Source organism: Squalius cephalus, assembly GCF_949319135.1.
Source record: "Squalius cephalus genome assembly, chromosome: 17".
In the NCBI taxonomy this organism is placed as follows: domain Eukaryota; kingdom Metazoa; phylum Chordata; class Actinopteri; order Cypriniformes; family Leuciscidae; genus Squalius; species Squalius cephalus.
In genome coordinates this window covers 16,186,725-16,210,597 of record NC_137138.1, presented here as the reverse complement: position 1 = coordinate 16,210,597, position 23,873 = coordinate 16,186,725, and the positions used below count along the sequence as shown (strand labels likewise).

At 38.2% G+C, this 23,873-nt stretch overlaps 2 protein-coding genes across 3 annotated transcripts; one reads left to right on the top strand and one right to left on the bottom strand.

Annotated features, from left to right (window-relative positions):
• Positions 1 to 449: 449 nt before the first annotated feature.
• Positions 450 to 6,804, bottom strand: cfap300 (cilia and flagella associated protein 300). Its single transcript, XM_079898443.1, has 8 exons — positions 6,575 to 6,804; positions 6,227 to 6,392; positions 2,205 to 2,286; positions 2,049 to 2,121; positions 1,779 to 1,936; positions 1,510 to 1,682; positions 1,277 to 1,343; positions 450 to 1,177 (listed from the first exon to the last, which is right to left on the bottom strand). The coding sequence occupies exons 2-8, from the start codon at positions 6,334 to 6,336 to the stop codon at positions 1,043 to 1,045; spliced, it is 798 nt and encodes a 265-aa protein (XP_079754569.1). The 5' UTR covers positions 6,337 to 6,392; positions 6,575 to 6,804; the 3' UTR covers positions 450 to 1,042.
• Positions 6,805 to 12,952: 6,148 nt separating this feature from the next.
• angptl5 (angiopoietin-like 5) lies at positions 12,953 to 17,877 on the top strand. Of its 2 annotated transcripts, none has more exons than XM_079898436.1 (9): positions 12,953 to 13,098; positions 13,584 to 14,314; positions 14,715 to 14,886; positions 15,042 to 15,145; positions 15,217 to 15,310; positions 15,396 to 15,500; positions 15,623 to 15,742; positions 15,820 to 16,005; positions 17,406 to 17,877. In XM_079898436.1, exons 2-9 carry the CDS (start codon positions 14,180 to 14,182, stop codon positions 17,723 to 17,725), a joined length of 1,236 nt encoding a protein of 411 aa, XP_079754562.1. In that variant the 5' UTR covers positions 12,953 to 13,098; positions 13,584 to 14,179; the 3' UTR covers positions 17,726 to 17,877. The 2 variants fall into 2 exon arrangements, with proteins under 2 accessions (XP_079754562.1, XP_079754561.1); XM_079898435.1 differs by having other exon boundaries at positions 12,954 to 13,082; positions 14,161 to 14,314.
• The last annotated feature ends 5,996 nt before the right edge of the window (positions 17,878 to 23,873 follow it).

The window sequence follows — 23,873 nt, the reverse complement described above, 5'->3', positions numbered from 1 at the left end:
TATCGCGACAGGCAGGACTCATTTACGGCATTACCATAGTATTTCATAGTAATGTTGAGTTATATTGTATGTTGTCTAAAATGAAGTAAAAAATACCGATGTTTTCTTTCTTTGGCGTTCAGGTTTTACCAGTTATGATAAGACTTGAATTGTAATGACTATTATAACTGCACGTATGCATATGATATGACGCTGATATTGTGTACTTTAATGAATAAAGACAAAATGATTAATTTAATTATAAATATTGTGTTACATTGTAAGTTATTTAATTAAATTAAAACATGAAGTGTTGTGTCAACTAATGTGTGCCTGATGATGATACTTTTTAATGAATGATGGTAAAAAAAAAAAAAAACATAATTTTAATGAATTAAATTACAATTAAGTTTTTAGTGTAATCTAAAATATCGATCAGACCCTCTCATCTCCCTAATAAGAAATGAGATGGCGTTGATGAGTTTTATTATTAAAACTATTATAAAAACATACATTAAGGACAGGAACAAGGACTTATAATGTCACAGTGTAGAGATCACAACAAACTTAAAGCTAATTACAGGTCATAAGGTTGCATTATGACTGAAACCTCTACAACCGCATGGTGATAATCAATACACATTTGTCAGTAAGTTATAAGGAAATTCCAGTGTAAATGAATCATGTAGAGTGGGGGCACCACCATTACTCAGAGTTAAATATACAATTAACGTATAAAGAAAAGAGGATTTTTAATATATCACATAAAAGGCAGCCTTTATGAAATAATCACTTGAAATAAATTCAACACTTCCCATGTTTCAAACCTAAAATTTCTTTACAGAAATGCTAAACTATATTCTTGTTCTTGGAACAATATGAGAGTTATGTTATGAGTTAATAAATGCATAAATTTATGAGTGATAAAATGTTCATTTAGGTTGATCTATTCATTTAATAAATGTTCTTACACCACTAATAAAATAAGGGTTATAGATGGAAAATGTGTATTTCCTAAAAAATAATATCACAGTATTTTTATGTAGACCTAGATCGAGGGCACTTAGTTTCCTGAAAAGTCCCCTGTACCAAATGAATGGTATAGAACATACACATGTCTTTTAAATGGATCAATACAGAGGTAAGCAAATGTCTGCTCATTTTCTCTTGCAGATGGGTAGCATAGTCCACCGTGATCCTAATAAACAAAAATAGCAATGTCAACATTAATAAAGAAAAAATACTAAGTGCACCGTTAAGGATAATGATGCACAAGAAGTAAGTTAAGTGTACATACATGAGCAGAAACTTTCAAGATTGTTGTGACCACACTGATCTCTTTTGAATCTGGACCCTTCTGAACGCTGTGAAAAACACATGAATCAGGTGTTTACACATATATATAGGCCTATATATATATATATACCCCTTTAAATATTTGTCACATTACTGTGTATTCAAGTCTACTTTTTTTGGTCCCACATTAATGTGAATGTGAAATATAAGAAGAATGCAACATAAAATTCTCACCTGACCAAGTCTTTGTACATCATTTTTGCTGTCTCAGTGTAAGGATCAATGACATCCTCATATTGGCAAAGTTCACCCCCTAAGACCATATGCTTGAACAGTCTGAACAAAAACTCCTTCCGACTACTTGGACTGATTATATGATAATTGTCAGAGTCTTCTTCAAGCAAAAGCTGTCAGAAAGCATGTCAAACAACAGAGATCAAAGTTCAAACAAACATTTAGATATAAAATTCAGCTGTTTGAGAGCACCATAAAATAATCCATACCATCCGTAACTCATCAAAGTCAGGGTATATTTCATGGTAACATTTGACAATGTGGCCGGAAGGACGCAAAATTCCATTTGAGTAAATTGGATCGAATATGTCCACTGACACTTTTGTGCATGGAACAACTTCAACATTTACATGTGTGATGTCTCTACCTGTGAATGGGTAAAAACTAAAGCCATTATCAGCCTATATGAAAGGAGATCATATAAAACATTGTGAATGTAATACAATAGCAATATGCCTTATCATTTGATATTAACATACCCAGCAGTGACCATGGTCCAGAGGAATCAAGTATCTTTAAATTGTTCTTCACGCAGGGATCTTGAAAGAAATTCTATAAAACAAACTTATATATATTAGCATACACTATAAAGTTGCTGTGACATTGAAAGATGAAATTATTGTGTGAATATTTACCCAGGCAAAGTCATTGCTCCTATAAGGCTGGAAAAATTGGTCAAAATTGAAGGCCTGTGTGGTAATTCGACCCAACATGGACCTAAAAGGCAAATGGAAACATCATTTTTAAAGATAGAAAATATTGCACAGCTCAAGTGGACTAAAATTCTTCTTTTAGAATCGGTGATTCACCAATATTTGATAGAGAATATAGTCAAATTAATTATGTAATTTTTACTGTAATTTTTGTAATTTGTAATTGTACTGCATTATTGCATTTCCCAAAAGATATATTCTAAAAGAAGAGTATTAAATTATTTTTAATGATTTCTTAAAATACACTAAACTTTTTAATCTTCAGTACCATATAAGTTTAGTAAACCATGGAACTTCTCGACGGGAAACTACCTAGAAATATCTAGTGACATGTTCATAAAAACCCGCCGTCTGACACGCAAAAAGGTCAAATGCAAAAAACTTTACAGCTACATACTTGGGTTTGTCACCAGATTTTATGGGGGTTGATTTTGGAATATTAATATATTAATACCTAAGTAAAATAAATAAATAGCCAAAGCTATAACATTCATGTAACATGTGGGTGGCACTGCCAATAAAGCACCTAAAAGCTGTCAAAAAGAACCGGCAAAAGTAGGCTAATGATTATGAATATGTAAAATATAGAAAGGAGACATTTTAATTGTTTATTAATAAACAAGTGTTTTCTGTGTCGGCTGCAAAGATGAAGTTGACGATGCTGACTCGCGATCTTCGCAGTAGTGAGAGCGCCAGAGAGAAATGCACATTTCATATGGACTGCATAGTTTTGTTTTGTTTTTAATTGTTCTGTTTAAAAGTAGAGATTTCAAGCTTTCTGTAGACAATAGATATATTTCTCAGGTCTGTGAGGCAAGTATGCTAAGTTTCGGTTCATTTATGAGACGAGCTCCAGTTCACGCGCCGGCGCCTCTGTGTCGTGATTATCTATTGTCTGCTATATTTAGGCTACTCCTTATTTATTAAATCCAGGTAATTGGTTGATGAAACATTGATTAAAATTAACATACAATTAATACAAAACGAAATTCACTTTAAAGAAAGGCTTTGTGCTTTCTGTTTGAGGTCTCTGTGCAAGGGCGTAGATTTGGTTTGAACATTGGGGGGGTTGAAAAATTATTCTGCATATTTTTCATGTGATCATGGTATAAATATTGGGGGGGTTGTAATGCATAGATTTAAATATTGGGGGGGTTATCTCCCCCCTAACCCCCCCACAAACTACGCCCCTGTCTCTGTGAAAGTTTTAAAGCAGTCTTTTAGTGCCGCTTTCAGAGCGGTCACGTCCGTAACCGGGAACTGACACGTCCGTAACATTGTTTTTTCCTCATAAATGCGAACAAGAAAAATAAAATAAATATATTATGTTCTGTGGAGAGCCGACCCTTCTTCATCCAGTGGGTAGTAGCCTATTACTTTTGGTTTGCGCAGTGTAATTCACAGAATTACTAAAAATTAAAAAAATTACTTATACTTACTTATTGTCTGGACTCCTTTATCAAGGTAGTATGGATATATAAACAGAAGTTTCAATATATTGGTATTAAATGCATTTTCTGAGAATTTAGGGTGAATACTGGCAAAGTGGGACAATGGGTAAAGTGGGACAGTTAAGCTTCTTAATTTCTATCTTTACATGTAAATGATTCCATTACTAAAAATCAACACTGAGCTCATCATAAGCAAGTATGTGATAAAAAAATATAGATTCTGTGGCTATGACATCACTTCCGGGGGTGTGGCACACAATATTCAACAACCTTGCAGTGAACCGTGATGGAAAAGTAAAATGACATAGCATTCTGAGGTGAATAATGTTAAGATTATAAAAATTAAAACACTCATGGATCATTTGTTATATATTTTGTTATAGGATGTAATGGTGAATCAGAATTTGTAAAAATCACATTCATATGAATCTTTTTTTTGTTTTTTATGTGATTTTGACACTGTCCCAGTTTGCCAATAGCGTATTGTTAAACTGGGACAGGGTATTACTGGCAAACTGGGACAGCCATTTAAGTCATTCTAATGGGGGAATTGAGTTCCCTTTTTGTATGCCCCTCATAAATTTAGTTAGCTAGCTAGATATTTCTGATTTTAAAAAACAATGCCAATTCCAAAAAAAAAAAAAAAAAGAAAGAAAGATGGAGGGTACAAGCTTGGATGGCTGGGACATTTGCAATATTTGCAAAAAACTTTTCAACAAAACGAAATGAAACTTAGCCTGTGTGGAATAAAATTAGCCTATAAGAAGAAATGTTTATGAAGATTTCTATTTTTTTTAATTTATATGAAATAAACTAAACCCAATACAAAATATTGTGGACAGGCGAGGGAGGGAGGGGTGGAAAGAATCTGCTGTACCTGCACCCCTCCTTAAAAAAAGTGATTTTTATTATTTTTGTTGTTGTTGTTTATATTGTTATTGTGTATTTAATTCATTGGGCCTACATTTGAATAACAATTTAATGTGTTTGAAGTGTCCCAGTTTGCCAATAAAGGTGTCCCAGTTTGACAGTAGCGCCTGGAAAAATGTTGTTTGGGGTCCATGTGTTTGAGGAAGAGTCATCCATCCTGTGTTTAATGTTTCTTTCTTTTTTATTCTGTATAGTAGAGTAGAGCACTTAAGCTATTTAGAATAGTATTATATGAGGGGCTAAGACATTTGGATCATAATAAAACATTATGCAGAAGGTAAATTATCAGAAAGTGTCCCACTTTACCAGTATTCACCCTATATTTCAAGTTTTGACTGCAAATGTCACGTCCATAATGCTGGAATTGCCCAATTTTAAATACTTTATACTGTTTTGTGGTGTAGGTCTACGTATTTTATAATGTTAACTTCAAATAATAGCCTTCTAGTAAAAAATATTAGTAATACTAATAGTAATTTGAAGTTGTGGTAGCATTAGATCTGGACGGGAAGGATAACTCTGGGAGTTGGAAGGGGTGTGTCGCGATTCTACCTTCTCACACCGCGACACAGGTTCGGGGCTCTGAGTATCGCAATTTCGGTTTTACATTGCGTATCGTTACAGCCCAAGAACTTAGAAGTAATCATTTTCTATATGACTTTATAAGTCTCTCACATCATTATTGTGGAGGAATATTGGCCCACTCTTCTTTACCATGATTGAGTCTCTTCAGTAAATTTGGACTAAGCTGCTCAATTCATATGGATTCGTTTTACGATCTCTTTATAAACTTTTTGAAGCGTCAAAGTGGTAGTTTTATAGATGGTCAATGGAGGGACAGAAATCTCTCAGATTTCATTAAAAATATCTTAATTTGTATTTCAAAGATGAATGAAAGGTTTGGAACGACATGAGGGTGTGACCTGCCAAGGACCAGATTATTTTTTATTAGGCCCGCTATGTCCTGATATGTAAAACCACAGAATTCAAAAGGGTGTCTTTTCATGATGACTATCGTTATTTAAATCTAAATACGCAGCTCTTATAGTACAGTATAGTATAATAGTAAGCTGCAGATGTAAAATAGATGTTTTGTGAGATATCTCCATTTGCTCCAGGGATGTTGCATTTTGTAAGCTATCTGATGTAATTCGAAGAGCTGATTTAATTTGAGGTATTTAATGTATCTATTTATATCTTTGCATTTTATTGTTTTATAATGTTGCTTTGTTGTTTGATTTTCCATGGCATTTTTATTTAGCCTAATGCTCAGCTCTTATTTATTTGTGATTTGTTGGAGAGAAATGTTCTGCTCCATGTTTTAAATGTAGCCTACACAGCACCACGAGTCATGAGTTTCAGTTCAATACTAATCTGCACATTTCTATTTAGAAGCAGGTGTTTTATGGATGTAAAGTTAGACGTTTATGCATATTTTTTTTCTTTTCAGCACGTCAACCATTTTGAAAACTATTCATTGAACGATGTGCCTTTTGTTCCTCACCGGTAACACATGATTGTCAGTGAATTCAGTGAAATTGTACCTACAGAGCATATTCTTACCATTTCATCAGGAGTATTGATATCTTAGGATCTTGCTGAAACGTAAACTTTTTGGTGGAAAGCAGATTAAAGGTGAACGCTTGTTCGAATGAAAGTTTCTCTTCCGCCATGCTGTTTGTTGTCCACGGGTTACCGTGACGACTAAAACGTCTAGTTCATACGACTACTGAAGGAGGGGAAAAAGGAGAAATAGACAAGTTTTGCCAGACGTCTCAACAGTATTTTTCCATTCAGATGTCGTAAAATGTCTTATTCATTATTTTATTATTTTCCTACACAAATGAAAACCGTCAAACCGTAAACTTGTCTTCTCTATTAAAAAAAAAACGAAATATACTTGAACGTCACCTGCTAATAAGTAGTGATGTATGTCTCGAGACCACTTTTACGTGGTCTCGGTCTTGTCACGGCCTTGACGGTCTTTGGTCTTGGTCTTGTCTTGGTCTCGGACCTCTCGGTCTTGTCTAGGTCTCGCTGTCTCAGACCGACATAGTGGTCGGGGGATTTAGCAATACAATACTAAAATATCCACGACGACACAACGTTCGATAATGCAACATTATTATCCGCAACGGAACGGATTGAAGCGCGCGTCCGGGTCAAGACAGTGCTGCGTGTGCGCGAGCCACGAGAAAACACTTTATCCACGCCACTGATCGCAGCGGCAACGAGCACTTTGATCACTTGATTTAAAAAACACATATCAGTGACATGATGGGTTTTAACTTCATTCAGGAGATTTTGGGTAACTGCACAACTGACAGATGACTGAGCGCACCGCCAACGGTGTGTGTGTGTGTGTGTGTGTGTGTAACCATAGCGACAAAACGACCAACTTTCGGATCCTGCACTTAAGCCTATAATTTCGTTTTTAAAAATGTAAATATGTATTTAAAAGTTGCAGAATGGATTAATTTGGAGACTCCGAAATCGGCAGAGATAGGCAGGCATTTGCTTAGATGAATTTGTGTCTTTGATATCTGTGTGTGTGTGTGTGTGTGTGTGTGTGTGTGTGTGTGTGTGTTGTTTGATTACAGTATTGTATTTAAGTTAAGATGGTGTTAGACTAAATAAATGGTCTTTTAAATATCATCTGCATATCTCCGTTGTGTTGACTAAACATTAGGCCTAATCCAAGTTTATAATTGTGTATCTTTAATTTGATGTTACAATTTCATCTACAAATTAAGTATAATTTCAATTGGTTACATATTTCTCATTCTTTAGACAGTCATTTACAGTGAGCTCACAGTCACACACATGACATGGTCTGTCTCTGTATTGTTCTGCCTGTGTAGTTGAAGTAATACCGTCTAATATGTATTGAATGTAGCCTAAACTGCGGCTGAACCCTAGTATGCTGCTGTTCTTGAATTCATACAAGTTGTTGCTTAGCTTCAACACTAGTCTGTTTTTTTTTCCTCCGGTCTCGACTTGGTCTCGGTTTTGGTCTCGACTTGGTCTTGGTCTTGACTTGGTCTGTCTTGGTCTTGGTCTTGGTCTTGTCTTGGTCTCGATACCCTCTGGTCTTGGTAGTGTCTTGGTCTCGGTTTAGGCGGTCTTGACTACAAGTCTACTAATAAGAAAGCTAACGTTATATGAACGTTAAGCTAACAATTTGCTTTGCTTCTCATGTGAAAATGTTAATGTTAATTAAAACTCCTCTTTATTCACGACCCTTTATTTATTTAGCTACGTTTCTGATTATTTGTTCTGCATGATCTCACTGTGTTCATGCTCTTGGTCTCAGCAATACAAAAAAAGTAGTTTAGTTTAGTAGACTTTGCCTTTTAATAGGTCTAATAAACACATCCTGAGAAATATTCACTGAGAAATATTCAGTAAAAAGTGTGACTAGCCCCAGTATCTTCTTTTGTTATTTATTATAAATATATTCAACATGAACATAAACACTGGTTTTAATGATAATCTTTCTTTCTATGCAATACACAGCTAAACCTATTCTAATTGACTTTCAGCCACAGGCGTCAGGCAGCATAAAGCTTTTAGTCATACAGTAGCCTAGTATATTGCATACTCACAGGCCCGTCGCGACAAGGCAAGGAAACCAAGCAATTGCTTGGGGCCCCGAGCTGGCCTGGGGCCCCAAGACAACGACTGGTTAAAGGGTTAGTTCACCCAAAAATGAAAATTTTGTCAGTAATTACTTACCCTCATGTTGTTCCAATTCATCTTCGGAACACAAATTAAGATATTTTTGATTAAATCTGAGAGCTGGATCACTCCTCCATAGGCTGCTAGGTGACCGAAACTTGCTGGCCCAGAAAAGTTATTAAAGAGATTGTTAATATAGTCCAAGTGACTACAGTGGTTTAATCTTAAGTATATCAAGCGACGAGAATACTTTTTGTGCGCAAAAACAAACAAAAATAACGACTTTATTCCACTATTAATTTCCTTCTCTCTGGGCCTCGTAGTGTTTTTGCGCAGCGCGTCTGTGTTGCACGTCAACACGCATCACACACATGACCAGCATCGGCCAATTGTGAGCCTACGTGGTGATGTGTAACACAGACGTGCTACGCAAAAACACTACGTGAACCAACTAGAGGCCCAGAGAGAAGGAAGTGAATAGTGGAATAAAGTCGTTATTTTTGTTTGTTTTTGCGCACAAAAAGTATTCTCGTCGCTTGATATACTTAAGATTGAACCACTGTAACAACTATATTAACGATCTCTTTAATAACTTTTCTGGGCCAGCAAGTTTCGGTCACCTAGCAGCCTATGGAGGAGTGATCCAGCTCTCAGATTTAATCAAAAATATCTTAATTTGTGTTCCGAAGATGAACGAAGGTCTTACGGGGTTGGAACAACATGAGGGTGAGTAATTACTGACAGAATTTTCATTTTTGGGTGAACTAACCCTTTAAGAATAAAATGCAACGACAAACTGTGTGAGCGCCCCTTTGATAGTCAATGCAGTAAAGTGCAATGACACTGTTATCGGGATCCCCCTCAAGGGGGCCCCTCTCAGTAGTCGCTGACAGCAGCCAGCCAACCACGTGATCTCTGCTGCCGGTGTTAGTGTTGCACCAAAAACTGTGACCCATCAGATTCTGTGACCCAAGAGGGCGCTGCTGCACATCTTATGAGGTCACACATTTTGATAGCTGCCTATCATATATTGTGATCATATATTGTGACCTATGTGGTACTGAGTCTGTGATGACTCTAATTAATAAAACGTGTCTATATTAGTCTGAATGGATGCTATATCAACCCTAAAACAGTATTTTGAAGTTTGACTCATTTATTAGGCAGTTACAGTGAGGTCACACATTTTGACAGCTGTCTATCATATTTTGTGACCTATCATATATTGTGACCTATGTGGTACTGGGTCTGTGATGTCTCTAAATAATTAAACATGTGTCTATATTAGTCTGAAGGAATGCTATATCAACCCTAAAACAGTATTTTGAAGTTTGACTCATTATGACCGCCGCTAGCGTAGCTAGCGAAAGCGGTCATATAGGGATTGTCAAAGTTTTTTTTTTTTTTTTTTCCCGTCACCTTACTGAATTTTTCGTCAACGATACCAGGGACACCGAAGCACCGGGGAACATGAAATTTGGTGGGCATGTAGCCCCACTAGACTTCTAAGGAAAAATTTCGTTTGGTCCCCGGGGGCCACTCCCCCCCCGCGCTAGGCCCCCCCAAACCCAAAAAAATGCAGTTTTTCCTAAATAACTACCTGAACCGTGGCACCGAGGATGAAGAAATTTTTATGGTATGTTGGTCTACTAGACTTTTACGGAAAAATTTTGTTTGGTCCCCGGGGGCCACTCCCCCCCCCCGCGCTGGGGCCCCCGTAAATTTTTCGTCAACGATACCAGGGACACCGAAGCACCGGGGAACATGAAATTTGGTGGGCATGTAGCCCCACTAGACTTCTAAGGAAAAATTTCGTTTGGTCCCCGGGGGCCACTCCCCCCCCCTGCGCTGGGCCCCCCCAAAACCAAAAAAATGCAGTTTTTCCTAAATAACTACCTGAACCGTGGCACCGAGGATGAAGAAATTTTTATGGTATGTTGGTCTACTAGACTTTTACGGAAAAATTTCGTTTGGTCCCCGGGGGCCACTTCCCCCCCCGCGCTGGGGCCCCCGTAAATTTTTCGTCAACGATACCAGGGACACCGAAGCACCGGGGAACATGAAATTTGGTGGGCATGTAGCCCCACTAGACTTCTAAGGAAAAATTTCGTTTGGTCCCCGGGGGCCACTCCCCCCCCGCGCTGGGCCCCCCCAAACCCAAAAAAATGCAGTTTTTCCTAAATAACTACCTGAACCGTGGCACCGAGGATGAAGACATTTTTATGGTATGTTGGTCTACTAGACTTTTACGGAAAAATTTCGTTTGGTCCCCGGGGGCCACTCCCCCCCCCGCGCTGGGGCCCCCGTAAATTTTTCGTCAACGATACCAGGGACACCGAAGCACCGGGGAACATGAAATTTGGTGGGCATGTAGCCCCACTACACTTCTACGGAAAAATTTCGTTTGGTCCCCGGGGGCCACTCCCCCCCCGCGCTGGGCCCCCCCAAACCCAAAAAAATGCAGTTTTTCCTAAATAACTACCTGAACCGTGGCACCGAGGATGAAGAAATTTTTATGGTATGTTGGTCTACTAGACTTTTACGGAAAAATTTCGTTTGGTCCCCGGGGGCCACTCCCCCCCCGCGCTGGGCCCCCCCAAACCCCAAAAAATGCAGTTTTTCCTAAATAACTACCTGAACCGTGGCACCGAGGATGAAGACATTTTTATGGTATGTTGGTCTACTAGACTTTTACGGAAAAATTTCGTTTGGTCCCCGGGGGCCACTCCCCCCCCGCGCTGGGGCCCCCGTAAATTTTTCGTCAACGATACCAGGGACACCGAAGCACCGGGGAACATGAAATTTGGTGGGCATGTAGCCCCACTACACTTCTACGGAAAACTTTCGTTTGGTCCCCGGGGGCCACTCCCCCCCCGCGCTGGGCCCCCCCAAACCCAAAAAAATGCAGTTTTTCCTAAATAACTACCTGAACCGTGGCACCGAGGATGAAGACATTTTTATGGTATGTTGGTCTACTAGACTTTTACGGAAAAATTTCGTTTGGTCCCCGGGGGCCACTCCCCCCCCCCCCCCCCCCGCGCTGGGGCCCCTGTAAATTTTTCGTCAACGATACCAGGGACACCGAAGCACCGGGGAACATGAAATTTGGTGGGCATGTAGCCCCACTAGACTTCTACGGAAAAATTTCGTTTGATCCCCGGGGGCCACTCCCCCCCCCTGCGCTGGGCCCCCCCAAAACCAAAAAAATGCAGTTTTTCCTAAATAACTACCTGAACCGTGGCACCGAGGATGAAGACATTTTTATGGTATGTTGGTCTACTAGACTTTTACGGAAATATTTCGTTTGGTCCCCGGGGGCCACTCCCCCCGCGCGCTGGGGCCCCCGTAAATTTTTCGTCAACGATACCAGGGACACCGAAGCACCGGGGAACATGAAATTTGGTGGGCATGTAGCCCCACTACACTTCTACGGAAAACTTTCGTTTGGTCCCCGGGGGCCACTCCCCCCCCGCGCTGGGCCCCCCCAAACCCCAAAAAATTCAGTTTTTCCTAAATAACTACCTGAACCGAGGCACAGAGGATGAAGAAATTTTTATGGTATGTTGGTCTACTAGACTTTTACGGAAAAATTTCGTTTGGTCCCCGGGGGCCACTCCCCCCCCCCCCCGCGCTGGGGCCCCCGTAAATTTTTCGTCAACGATACCAGGGACACCGAAGCACCGGGGAACATGAAATTTGGTGGGCATGTAGCCCCACTAGACTTCTACGGAAAAATTTCGTTTGGTCCCCGGGGGCCACTCCCCCCCCGCGCTGGGCCCCCCCAAAACCAAAAAAATGCAGTTTTTCCTAAATAACTACCTGAACCGTGGCACCGAGGATGAAGAAATTTTTATGGTATGTTGCTCTTAAGGGCCCACATCAACCTAGCCCATAATCACTCATTTGTGATTTGCGCCCCTCCCATAAAAAATGAAAATGCAATATTATTCTGCTTTAATCGCCCCTATCTTCAGTGGAGATGTTCAGAACTGCACCATATTTCATGTGTATGATTAACTTGACATCCTCTGGGGGTATCCTCTGCTAAGTTTCGTAGAATTTCATCCATGGGGGGGTATAAAATAAATTCATTTATGTGCACATTTAGTGACTGTACACTCATCGGCCTGTAGATGATGCTGTTGAGCGAAGTGTTGCTGGTTTAGGATGATACTGTCACACACACACATGCAGGAATACAAACAAATGCAAGCATGCATACACACTGACATCCACACGCACAGACACACACCCATACACACACATACAAATCCACATGCACAGACACACACACACAAACACACACACGCACACATGTACGCACACATACATACACGCACAGACACACACACACACACACACACACACACACACACAGACACACACATACACAAACACACACACATACACACACACACACACACACATGCACATACTACTACTTTTTTTAGGTATATACATAAACACGCAATACAGCCAAATTACTCCACGTCATTTATTTTTGTGGAAAGCCAGTGCAGGCCTGAGCGGCGGTCATATTTTGTACCGCGATGCGGTACATCTAGTTTATTAGGCAGTTATAGTGAGGTCACATATTTTGATGTGCAGCAGCGCCCTCTTGGGTCACAGAATCTGATGGGTCACAGTTTTTGGTGCAACACCTGCAAAATACAAAACCTCCTCGGCAGTCATCATGAAGCGGAATTATGCTTCAGGAAGCCAGAAAAGAAAGAAGAGAAAGGTAAAACAAGATAGTGGTAAGTGATAAATTACACTGGATAAAATAGCTCTACTTGTCTTGTACAATTGGTGTAATTTTCCAGCAGGTAGCTAGGCTAGCAAAAATATATTTATGTTAGCTACCTGCCTATTTACAAAATGGGGGTTAGGAAAACCACACAATAAATTCCGTGCATCAAACATTAGCTTGGATGTTTTTAAAGCTATGTTAGCATGGAAATGCTAACATATCTTTTCGGTAACACTTTATAATAACCATCATTAATAGATGGTAAATTGTTAGTCATTTAATCTTTAGTTAATTGTCATATAACTGTTAGCAAACAGTCTTTTTACTTAACAAATACTTTGTAACCAATCTATAAACATTATTTTATAATGTTAAATAAAAAAGAAAAAAAAATATGGGGGGGGGGGGGTGCTCCATGTCCATTTTGCTTGGGGCCCCCAAATTCCTTCAAACGGCCCTGCATACTCAACAGAACTGTCTAATCCCCAACAGATGTGTTCCTTGAAGGGCCAGGACATTGAAACCCTTCTGACCATGACCAAGAATGTCTGCATGCCAAGAGTAACCTACAGTGAAAATCCCATGTGCAATTATGTCAGTTTATGGTATTAAATTGATGGGATCAAACCCTTTGTCTTGAGTTTGTTAGTGACATCCATTCCAGTTGATCTTCAGGAGTCACAGTACAAATTAGCTTGGAAGATGCAACAAATGCCCCAGTATAAGGAAAAACATATTTTGCCAATCCAAGTGTTTTGAAGGCAATACAGCGTGTTTTCATTCTGTCATGTCCAGGATCTCACAGTGTTTCTGGAAGGAATGCATTTGCGTATGCTACTCTGGGTCCTGCTGATTCCCTCAGCAGAAACAACGTTTCACATTTCACCATCTGGTTTTCATAGTCAATGCAGGATGTTGTCAAAGTGCAATAAAGCAACAGTGCTTTACAAATGAAACAGAATTGGTCTGGAGTCCGGATACTTTTTGTTGAAGTGAGACCAGCGGTTCGTCTTTTTTGTGAGGTTTTCTTTCTTTCTTTTTTTTCTTCTTTTTTTGTGTGTGTCTGAAGTAAAGAGGCAGTCCAGCCCATGCACAGGACAACACTGGAGACAACTGTCTCACTGGAAGGTGCGCATCTTCACATTTTCACATGTGGGACTGCCACAAAGACCAAAATGATCTGGATTACTTTATTTCTGAATCTTCTTGCATCATCAGCTGTGGTGAGTGTTGGAAACCTTTCCTTTCTGTCAGCTGTAATTAATGTAGAATGTTATCCTTAAATCTTAAAGTTTTATTTACCTTGTCATTAAATGGGATACCTGTAATATTTGCTAGAATGTGAAGTATTTCAGTCTTATTATAATAAAATGAATGAACATTGTTAAAACATCATATGGTACTTACATAACTGTAGATACTTCAATTTCATGTAATCATAAAAATAATAATTCTAAATATTTTAACAAAAATTTTACAAATTATTAGTTCTGCAAATTAATATTTTGTATGATGCTCATCTTTCATGAATATGTAATATTATTAATTATATGTAATATTAATATTTCATGGACTCATTTTGTCAATATAATAATGTGTGGTATATTTTGTTTGTCTTAACAGAATACCAGCGGTACTCATCGCAATGAACCTGTTATATTAACCGAGGGGTCTGAGAACGCCTCTCTTCAAGGTCAAAAAGAATATTATCACAGAGACGCGGGCAAAGACAAGTGCACTATGCCATGTGAAATGACTGCAAAACTAATGCGTGATGAAAAACATTCCTTGTGCAGTAGGTTTCCTTTTTTTTCTGCATACAGTGTGATATATTTCACGCTCTTTACATTTAATCCTACTTTGTAAGCCCTTTGATATCTCACTTTCTATTCACCGTTTTACTTCACAACTCATTGAGGCACAGAGTTTTATGCAGTTTGTGTATCTTAGGTAACCTCCAGCATACCATGGTGTCATATACAAGAAACACTAGGAAGCTGATCAGAGATCTCATCGATGAACAGCAGAAGGCTTTGGAATTTCTCTCAAGCCAGGTATTCTAAAAATTCCAAACCGCAAAATCCTCTTCTGCATTCTTAAACATATTGCTCTGTTTTTTTTTAAGATAATAGAGCTTATGGCCAAAGTTAACACGCTCAGTTCAGAAGTGCAGAGAAGCAACAGTGACATATTTTCCGTGAAGCCCATGGAGTCCCACGGTAAGATGATTAACATGCTGTCAAACTTTCTGCAAAATATTTATCATTTACACATCCTCATGGTAAATTTATTTTCATTCCACAGGGAAAGACTGCAGTGATATCAAAGAGACGCTAGGTGTCGTGTCTCCAAAAATCCCTAGTGGAATTTATATAATTCAGCCAGAAAACACAGATGTTCCATTTGAGGAAAGTACCTCCTTTTAGTTTTGTTTAAAATTTTCCAACCACAGTTATTTTAATCAGAAAGCAAATCAAATATGGTTTTATGTTTACATGTGATGAATTAAGTGTCTTAAACTGGCCAGCAGGTGTTCTGTGAGATGGATTACATGGAAGGGGGATGGACAGTAATACAGAGACGGACCGATGGTCTCACTGACTTTAAACGAATGTGGTCACAGTACTTGGATGGATTTGGACACTTACCAGGTACATAAGTCAGTTCATTTGTAAATCAATAAATGAATTAACAGGCATTGACTTTATATATATATATGTCTCTGAAGGTGAACACTGGTTGGGTTTGAGGAAGATCTTCAATATTGTGAGTCAGTGGAACACACGTTTCCAGCTGCACGTGTCCCTGGTCTCGCAAGATGATTCCACGGCCTATGCTTCATACGACAATTTCTGGCTCGAAGATGAAACTAAATTCTTTGCAATACACCTTGGCAGATATGCTGGTTGTGCAGGTCAGCCAATTGCAAATATTATTAGGGCTGAGACTGAGTAAAGCTTTTTTTCAACTGTTACACTTGTGGTGTTCCTGGTAAAAAAAAAAAAAAAAAATGCTTATAAATCTCTCGTTATGCTATTATTGCCATACATTGGATTCAATCTCTTTATCAACTTGTTTTCTTTCAATAAGACAGGGTTTTGTATTCCTTTTTGGAACAGAATGATCGTAGATGTCAGGTAAATGTTTCTTTTTTTAAAATTATTTAAGCTTAGTCCTATGGCTGCGTTTAAAGGGATAGTTCTCCCAAAAAAGAAAGTTCTGTCATCATTTGCTCAGCCTCAAGTTGTTCCAAATCTGTATGAATTTCTTTCCCTTGCTGAACACGAAAGAAGATATTTTGGAGAACGTCTGTAACCAAATAGTTGATGGGCCCCACTAGTACGAAAAAAAAGATATATATTATATGTTCTTTTGTGTTCAGCAGAAGAGAGAAATTTTATGCCCTTCCCTCCGTCTTGTTCACTCGGATGTACGTCATTGCTTACGTTGCACAAGTGGAACCCTTGCAACCGGTTTAAATGGAAAGCCCTAAGCCCTTGTGGGTAAATTAAGTGCAAGCACTAGTTGTTGTTGTGACGTCACAATCTTGTTGCATTGGGGTCTATGGATCTGTCTGAAGTGTACATATGAGTAGACCCACTCCCTTGGTCAAAATCTAGGGGTTGAGTGTCTGTCCAAATTAACTTCCCTCATCCGCTTGATGAAGTTAAATGTACTTCAAAATGGCAGCAGGGATTCCACCAGGGGAAGTGCTTAGGGAAGATCATGAGTGTATGTCTAAAAGTGGAGTTAAACACACAGTATAAAAATTGTTGTTGGTTTAACTTAAAACCGTACCCTGGTTGAAATAAAAAATTTGTTTAAAAGATTGGTTTAATCAACAGAAACTCAAAATATTATGTTATCTGAGCCACATGAATTATCTAAGTTGATTTGACAAAAGAAAAAGTTATTACAAATCATGAAAATATTTTTTTTTACAGTGTGTGTTCCTGTTTTCTGTGTTTGTTTCCTGTCTATATTAGTTGACCTAAAAATAAAAGCTATTTTTTATTGGCATTGATGGTGAAGAACATTTAACATCCATGGAACTTTTCAATTCCACAGAAGGTTCTTTACTCTTAAACTATTGTTTCAAGCTCAAATCAATGAGGCCTATAATCAATCAGGTCCAAAAATGTGTTAAATAAAACAAAAATATTTAATCATTGATAATACATCATAATGAGAGATTTACAAGCAATTTAAAAGTCCCCATTTTTGACCGGGAACTGCAAATTGGGTAAAGTATTTTCAACACAGCTCAAGGATTAAATATGTAATGTTTTTCTCTTTCTCTCTCTCTCTCTGAAGGTGATGCTTTTCGAGGGTATGACCAAGAGCAGAATCAAGATACGGCCCCTTTCAGTACCTCTGACGTTGACAACGACGGTTGTTCTCCATTCTGCACGTTTGCTGATAAAGCTGTTGAGAGCTGCAGTGAGAACCAGAACAACACTGGATGGTGGTTTAACCAGTGTGGCAAGGCCAATTTGAATGGCTCACCACTGGACCAAGACCTATCCACCCAGTCACATATCCACTGGGACACCTGGACCAAAAATGGCACGCTTGTCAAAATCAAATCAGTGACTATGAAGATCAGGAGAGTTGAGATCCCGAATTCCAAATAAATCCATAAAGATTCTGAAGATCATGTATTAAAATGGAACTAAATATAATTGGGTCACTAAGAACTTGCACTTCTGCCCTGTGAACTTTTCTAAAAAAAAAAAAAGTTTTAACAAAAATACTGTTAATAGCAATAAACCTTTTGTCATTGTGATTTAGTCCACCATGCCTTTTAATCCTGGGTCACAGCCCAAAATATTCATACTAATCTTTTCATTGTTATGAATAAAGGGAATTGTGTTATTACTAAAATGTTTTATTTACATGGAACACTGCTAGATTAAACCAAATAATTCAGTCTGAGAGAAACTGTCAAACTATCCAGCACTTGAAATTCCCATGCAGCGGCCCTTTTTTAAATGGACTGTTGTACTTAGTTTGCATGAGACGATTTTATTCAAAACACTCAAAGCCTGTCTAAAGCAGTATGATTTGTGTCCATGTTACAGGTTTAATGATTTTTATTAAATTGGACTGAACAGATTTTTATGATATAATAATTATTTATTTTATATTACGGTTTATTCAAAATCAAATAACAAAAAATTCAGAAGAAATGAAAAACGTAAAAAAAAAACTCCCCCAGTTTATTTAAAAAAAAAACTTCAAGTGTAATTCAAGTTTCACTTTTACTTTACCGGTCTGTTTTCCTGTAAATGGTCACCGACTGAACAGAAACTAGCTGTGACTGCTAATTTTAATTTATAATTCCTTTTCTGGGAATTAAAAGATTGAAAGATATAAGTTTTGGAAAAAAAGGAAGAGTTCAGTTTTAAATTATTGTAGCGCTTCGTATAAGCACGGGTCTCATAAAACAATCACTTCGGAATAAGGTGGAAAAAAAGAAAGAAAAAAAGGAAGGACATAGGAAGACCTAAACACATACCCTAACAAAAGTGCAATTCTATTGGTTTGCTTAATATTATTTAACATCCCTAAAGCACATGGGTGGACAATAACAAATAAATTACTGCAGTACTATAGGTGCATTTTTCATGTAGGCTTTAATTTATTACAATATTTTTTTATTTTTACTATTTCTTTTCATTCCAAAGCATAATATTTTACTTTTTAATTCAAAACAAAGACAGCCAGCCAATAGGTATTATAGGTGAATAAAGTGTGAATGTAAAGTAATGTGAAAATAATGGTCACATTGTACCAATCCCACATTGTTCTTATCCTGAAGATATCTAGAGTTACATAAAAAAATATAAAAAAATGAATATGAATATTATTATTATTATTATTCCACAAAAACTTTCCTCCGCTTGAGTTTTTGGGTGTATTACATCAATGACTGTGATTCGTCTTGGATCCCAAACACAATCTTCCTCAAGACCGCTTGGCACCATCCCACATTTTGGAGGGCACCAGGCAGTGTCGTACCCCTTATCATGCCAGGTTTTCTGCATTGGATGACCTTGATAATCAATCTTCTTCACTCTTCCAACATTGACCTTCACTCTCACAACCACTCTCTGGTTCATAGGAAGACGTAAAGGGTATCTGGAGGCCTTCTGTAGATCTCGGCTGAGGTAGACGCCACGTCCGAGCATGCCATTATCAGACTGACAGAAACCATCCTTAGCAATTTTTTGCGCAACCTTCCTTGATGTGCCATGATACATTATGTAGACTTTGCCTTCCTCTGGAGCCGTATAGCTCTCAAGACATGGTGGAGCAGCTGGACCCAAGTCATCTTCTGCGCACATGTTTGCACCTGAACCACAAATAATCATATGCATAAGATATTAGTTGAAGCAGAGGATTACCACGATGAGTAAGTAAATAAAAATGAGAGATAAAATGATAAACTGTGAACTATAAAATATGAGAAATGCTTTATATGTATATATATACACACATATTTTATATATATTTTAATTTTATATTTTAACACAAACAGAGTGGTAACTTACCTCTGATGTTGCTTCTAACACTGAATGCACACCTTCTGAAAGCAGGTTCATGAACACCGCATGCTTATTCAGGGGGTGTCCCCAACGGAAATATCACTCGAGCAAAAAAAAAAAAAGGGTTCAGTTTCTCTTTATCTTGGTAAACTATTTTATGAATGATTACATAGATATGGACTTTGTGTAAACCAGTAAGGGTTATTAAGCTCATAAACACCTGTTTACTGAGTACTGGGGTATCTATAAGGTTTTATGATTCAGATAGTATCATAACAATGTCTGTATGCCCACTTTATATACTTAAGTATATAAGATATAACGGCTGAATAAGTGTGTTATACTTACATGTAAGGTGTAATAAGCGTTGTGAAGACGTTTGTTTGTTTTGCTTGTGTTTTATACTCTTATGTACAAGAGTTTAAATGAAGATTTATTTTTCCTCTGAGCCTGCTTCCCCGCGCAGCATGAAGCTTTGTTCATTATAGTGACTGAGAGTGAGAAACCAGATGACTAACTGGCTTTTGACTGCAAATAGTCATCTGAGTGTAGTTCATTTCGAGGAGGAGACAGAGTTAAAGCTCTGGACCAAGTCAAGTCAAGTCACCTTCATTTATATAGCGCTTTTACCAATATAGATTGTTTCAAAGCAGCTTTACAGTGATAATAGGAAATTAATGTAACAGAGATTGTTTGGCTTTACAGCAGCTCTAGAATAAAGCTATTGTCCAGCTAAAGTTTGTTTTGATTGATTCACTTCCATTGCAAATATCATTAGATATTAACTTAGGGGGCGCTAACACGACTTTGCGCTTTGCACAAAACAGGGCCTGGTGGCTCGAGAACGCAAACCTTGAAATAGGTTCCAAGTTTCAAGTCTTCAAAAATTATGAAAAAAAGGTTATCTCTGTGCAAACTTAAAAAACGCAAACCTGTGAAAACGCTGACGGCGTGCACATGCGTATTACATGTTTAGTCTATTGGTATGCGCGTTTGAATATATATGTGCGCAGACATGTAGTCTTTCTTTACAAATTGACCTCAACAAATTACTTGTCTGGCCTTAAAAATAATACAGAATTATTTATCGCTTCCGCGTGGCCATGTGAACTGGAATTATTTTGACAGCGTTTTATATGTACAGAAGTAAAGGGAAGGGAAGGAGGCCTTCACAGGGGAGAGACTAGTTGACACTTCAGGATTGCGTTGTCGTCGTGTCCAGGCGCAGGTCCTTCATCAGATCTGGATACGGCCTGGATCTGGCAGACTGCGGTAAACCTCGGGATAAACAGAGAGACTATATTAGCGTAGACGCCATCCTTCTTATGATGTAATGCAGTGGTTCTCAACTCCAGTCCTCGGGACACGTTGCTCTGCACATTTTGTATGTCTCTCTTATCTGACACACTCAGTTCAGTTCATGGAGTCTCTCTTAACGAGCTGATGATCTGATTCAGGTGTGTTAAATAAGGGAGACATACAAAATGTGCAGAGCAGCGGGTCCCGAGGACTGGAGTTGAGAACCACTGATGTAATGTGTACATCAGGATTTATGGGAATTGTTCCCGGTTCCGGCTGACCTATGCAGCCTAACATTGAATTATAGAAGTCTATAAAGTGTTATGTGTATGCTAGGTCAAAGAGATGTGTTTTTAATCTAGATTGGAACTGACAGAGTGTGTCTGCTTCCCGGACAATGTTAGGAAGACTGTTCCAAATTTTTAGTGCTAAATAGGAAAAGGATCTACCGCCAGCAGTTGATTTTGATATTCTAGGTATTATCAACTGGACGGAAGTTTGAGATTGCAATAGATGTGAAGGACTATAATGCGTTAAGAGCTCGCTCAAGTACTGCGGAGCTAAACCATTTAGTGCTTTGTAAGTAATCAGCAATATTCTTAAATTTATACAATGTTTAATTGGGAGCCAATGCAGTGTTGACAGAACGGGGCTAATATGGTCATACTTCCTGGTTCTGGTAAGAACTCGAGCTGCTGCGTTTTGGACCAGCTGTAGTTTGTTTATTAAGCGTGCAGGGCAACCACCCATAATAGCATTATAATAATCTAGCCTTGATGTCATGAACGCATGAAGTAACTGTTCCGCATTTGTCATTGAGAGAATATGACGTAATTTAGCTATATTTTTAAGATGGAAAAATACGGTTTTACTAGAAACATGAATTTTAAATGAAAGATTGGTATCAAAGAGCACACCCAGGTTCCTAACCGACGACGAAGACTTGACAGAGTAGCCATCAAGCGTTAGACAGCATTCTAGGTTATTACATGAGGAAGTTTTTTGTCCAATAATTAGAATATGCACGAATCTTAATCATAATTAAGTAGTAGGAAATTACAAGTCATCCAGTTTTCTATATCAGCTATGCATTCCGTTAATTTTGTGAATTGGTAAGTTTCGTCAGGGCGTGAAGAAATACAGAGCTGAGTATCATCAGGGACCAGGCCACACTCTAATCCACGCGGACATCGTGGAGAGAAGCGCGCCGCCATTCTGCTGACTGCCGGTGAGACTACAGGACGATCCGCCACTTCAGATGAAATGGCGGAGTTCATCTGCCTGAAAGGTGATCAGTCGATTTATTTTGGCTCATTCGAGTGAAGAGGCCATTTGCTGTTTTCAAGGCCACAACGCTCCCCAGCAACGTTACAGGCCTGCAATGGGGTGGGTTGTTTTGACTGGTGTGTGTGTGTGTGTGTGTCGGCCCTTGCTTTTATATTGATGTTTATTCTTATTTTGTTTCTTCTACTTACATGTAGTAAGGGAAGTTTTGGTGTTGTATACTGTTGTTCGTTTTTTTTGAAACAAACTAAGTGTACTATGGGGTACTGAATTTTCCTCATTTAATCTATATGGTGTCTGCTATTATTTCCATGGGTAATTGAATACCATTTAAGGTGAAATTCATTTAATTCAGATTCAATGTCAATTTGCTGAGACTGTGAATTAACAGGTATTTTAAGAGGTATTTATCAAAAGTGATATACACTTCTGACTTTTGAATTCATTCCAGTCTTTATTAATACACAATTTATGAATTTATTTTATTATTTTTCCCCTTTTGTATTAATAAAATCCTGTTGATAACTTCTTTAAACTTACCTTTTGTGTTGATTGAGGATTTTTCTCTGTTGGGTTAATTTCCATTCAGTACAAACATATTACTATAAGAGTATAAATATATTTAATCTGGGTTACAGAACTCAAGGTAATAGGAGGGACATTAATATAAAGTCAAGAGACATTGTTAGAACCTGGGTGCTCCACCCTATTAAAGGTTAAGGGTAGGGGGCACTACATTTGTAAAATATATTGCTATAAATTCTGTAAGATTTAATTTGACCATTTTGTAAAAGCGTGTTGTTTATTTGTTTCCTCCAAAAGCAAAGAGAGCCATGCTATGATTCTCGAAACAATATTCCGCCTCAGAGCAAGTTTTTTTTTTAAGTAAAATAAAATAAAATATGAACTTATATTATTTAGCAATTTAAAAATAAAATAAAAAAAATAGTCACATTGTGATATGAAGTGACACTGTTGTGAGAGTTATGAAGTCACAATATAGTCACTTTGCAAGATTTAAAGTTGCAGTTACAGAAACAAAGTTGCTGGCAGTTGTGAGATACAAATTCACATTGTTGGATGTACAGTAGAAATGAGTTTCCATATAATACATAAGGTGAATTTAGGTTGATTGGGGCACTTAAATTATAGCTGTGATGAAAAACACTCAACAGACAGTAGAGCCCAAAGAACAGGTAATGTGTTCCTAAAGGTATTGGCTGTCATGAGCTCTACTTTTAGATGACCTGGCACTTAAAAAAAAAAAAGAAAAAAAAAAAAAAAGGCAAATAGCTCTGTCGCAACTGACGTGGGTGGCCTGTTGTTTGTCCTGAATCATTGGCAGGACAGAGATAATTAACACGCTTAAAATAAGCTGCGTAGTGTGTGGGCCGATATTAGCATCACTGTCCTTGGGTAAATATGTCAGTCGTTATGTGTGTATATGATAAACCATCTGTACTATGTCTATTTAGAGCAAAGAATCCTGCCAGATTTTGTCCTGCCAAAGACTAAACAAAAAATCCAGCTCTGCTGAAGCATTTCGTGAGCAGGACCTTGCCCTGGGCCTATGTGGGAGTCACTGTGAGAGAGTGGAGGGAACCAGATAACACCATGATATGAGCACAGGAATTTGGTATTTTTTGGTATT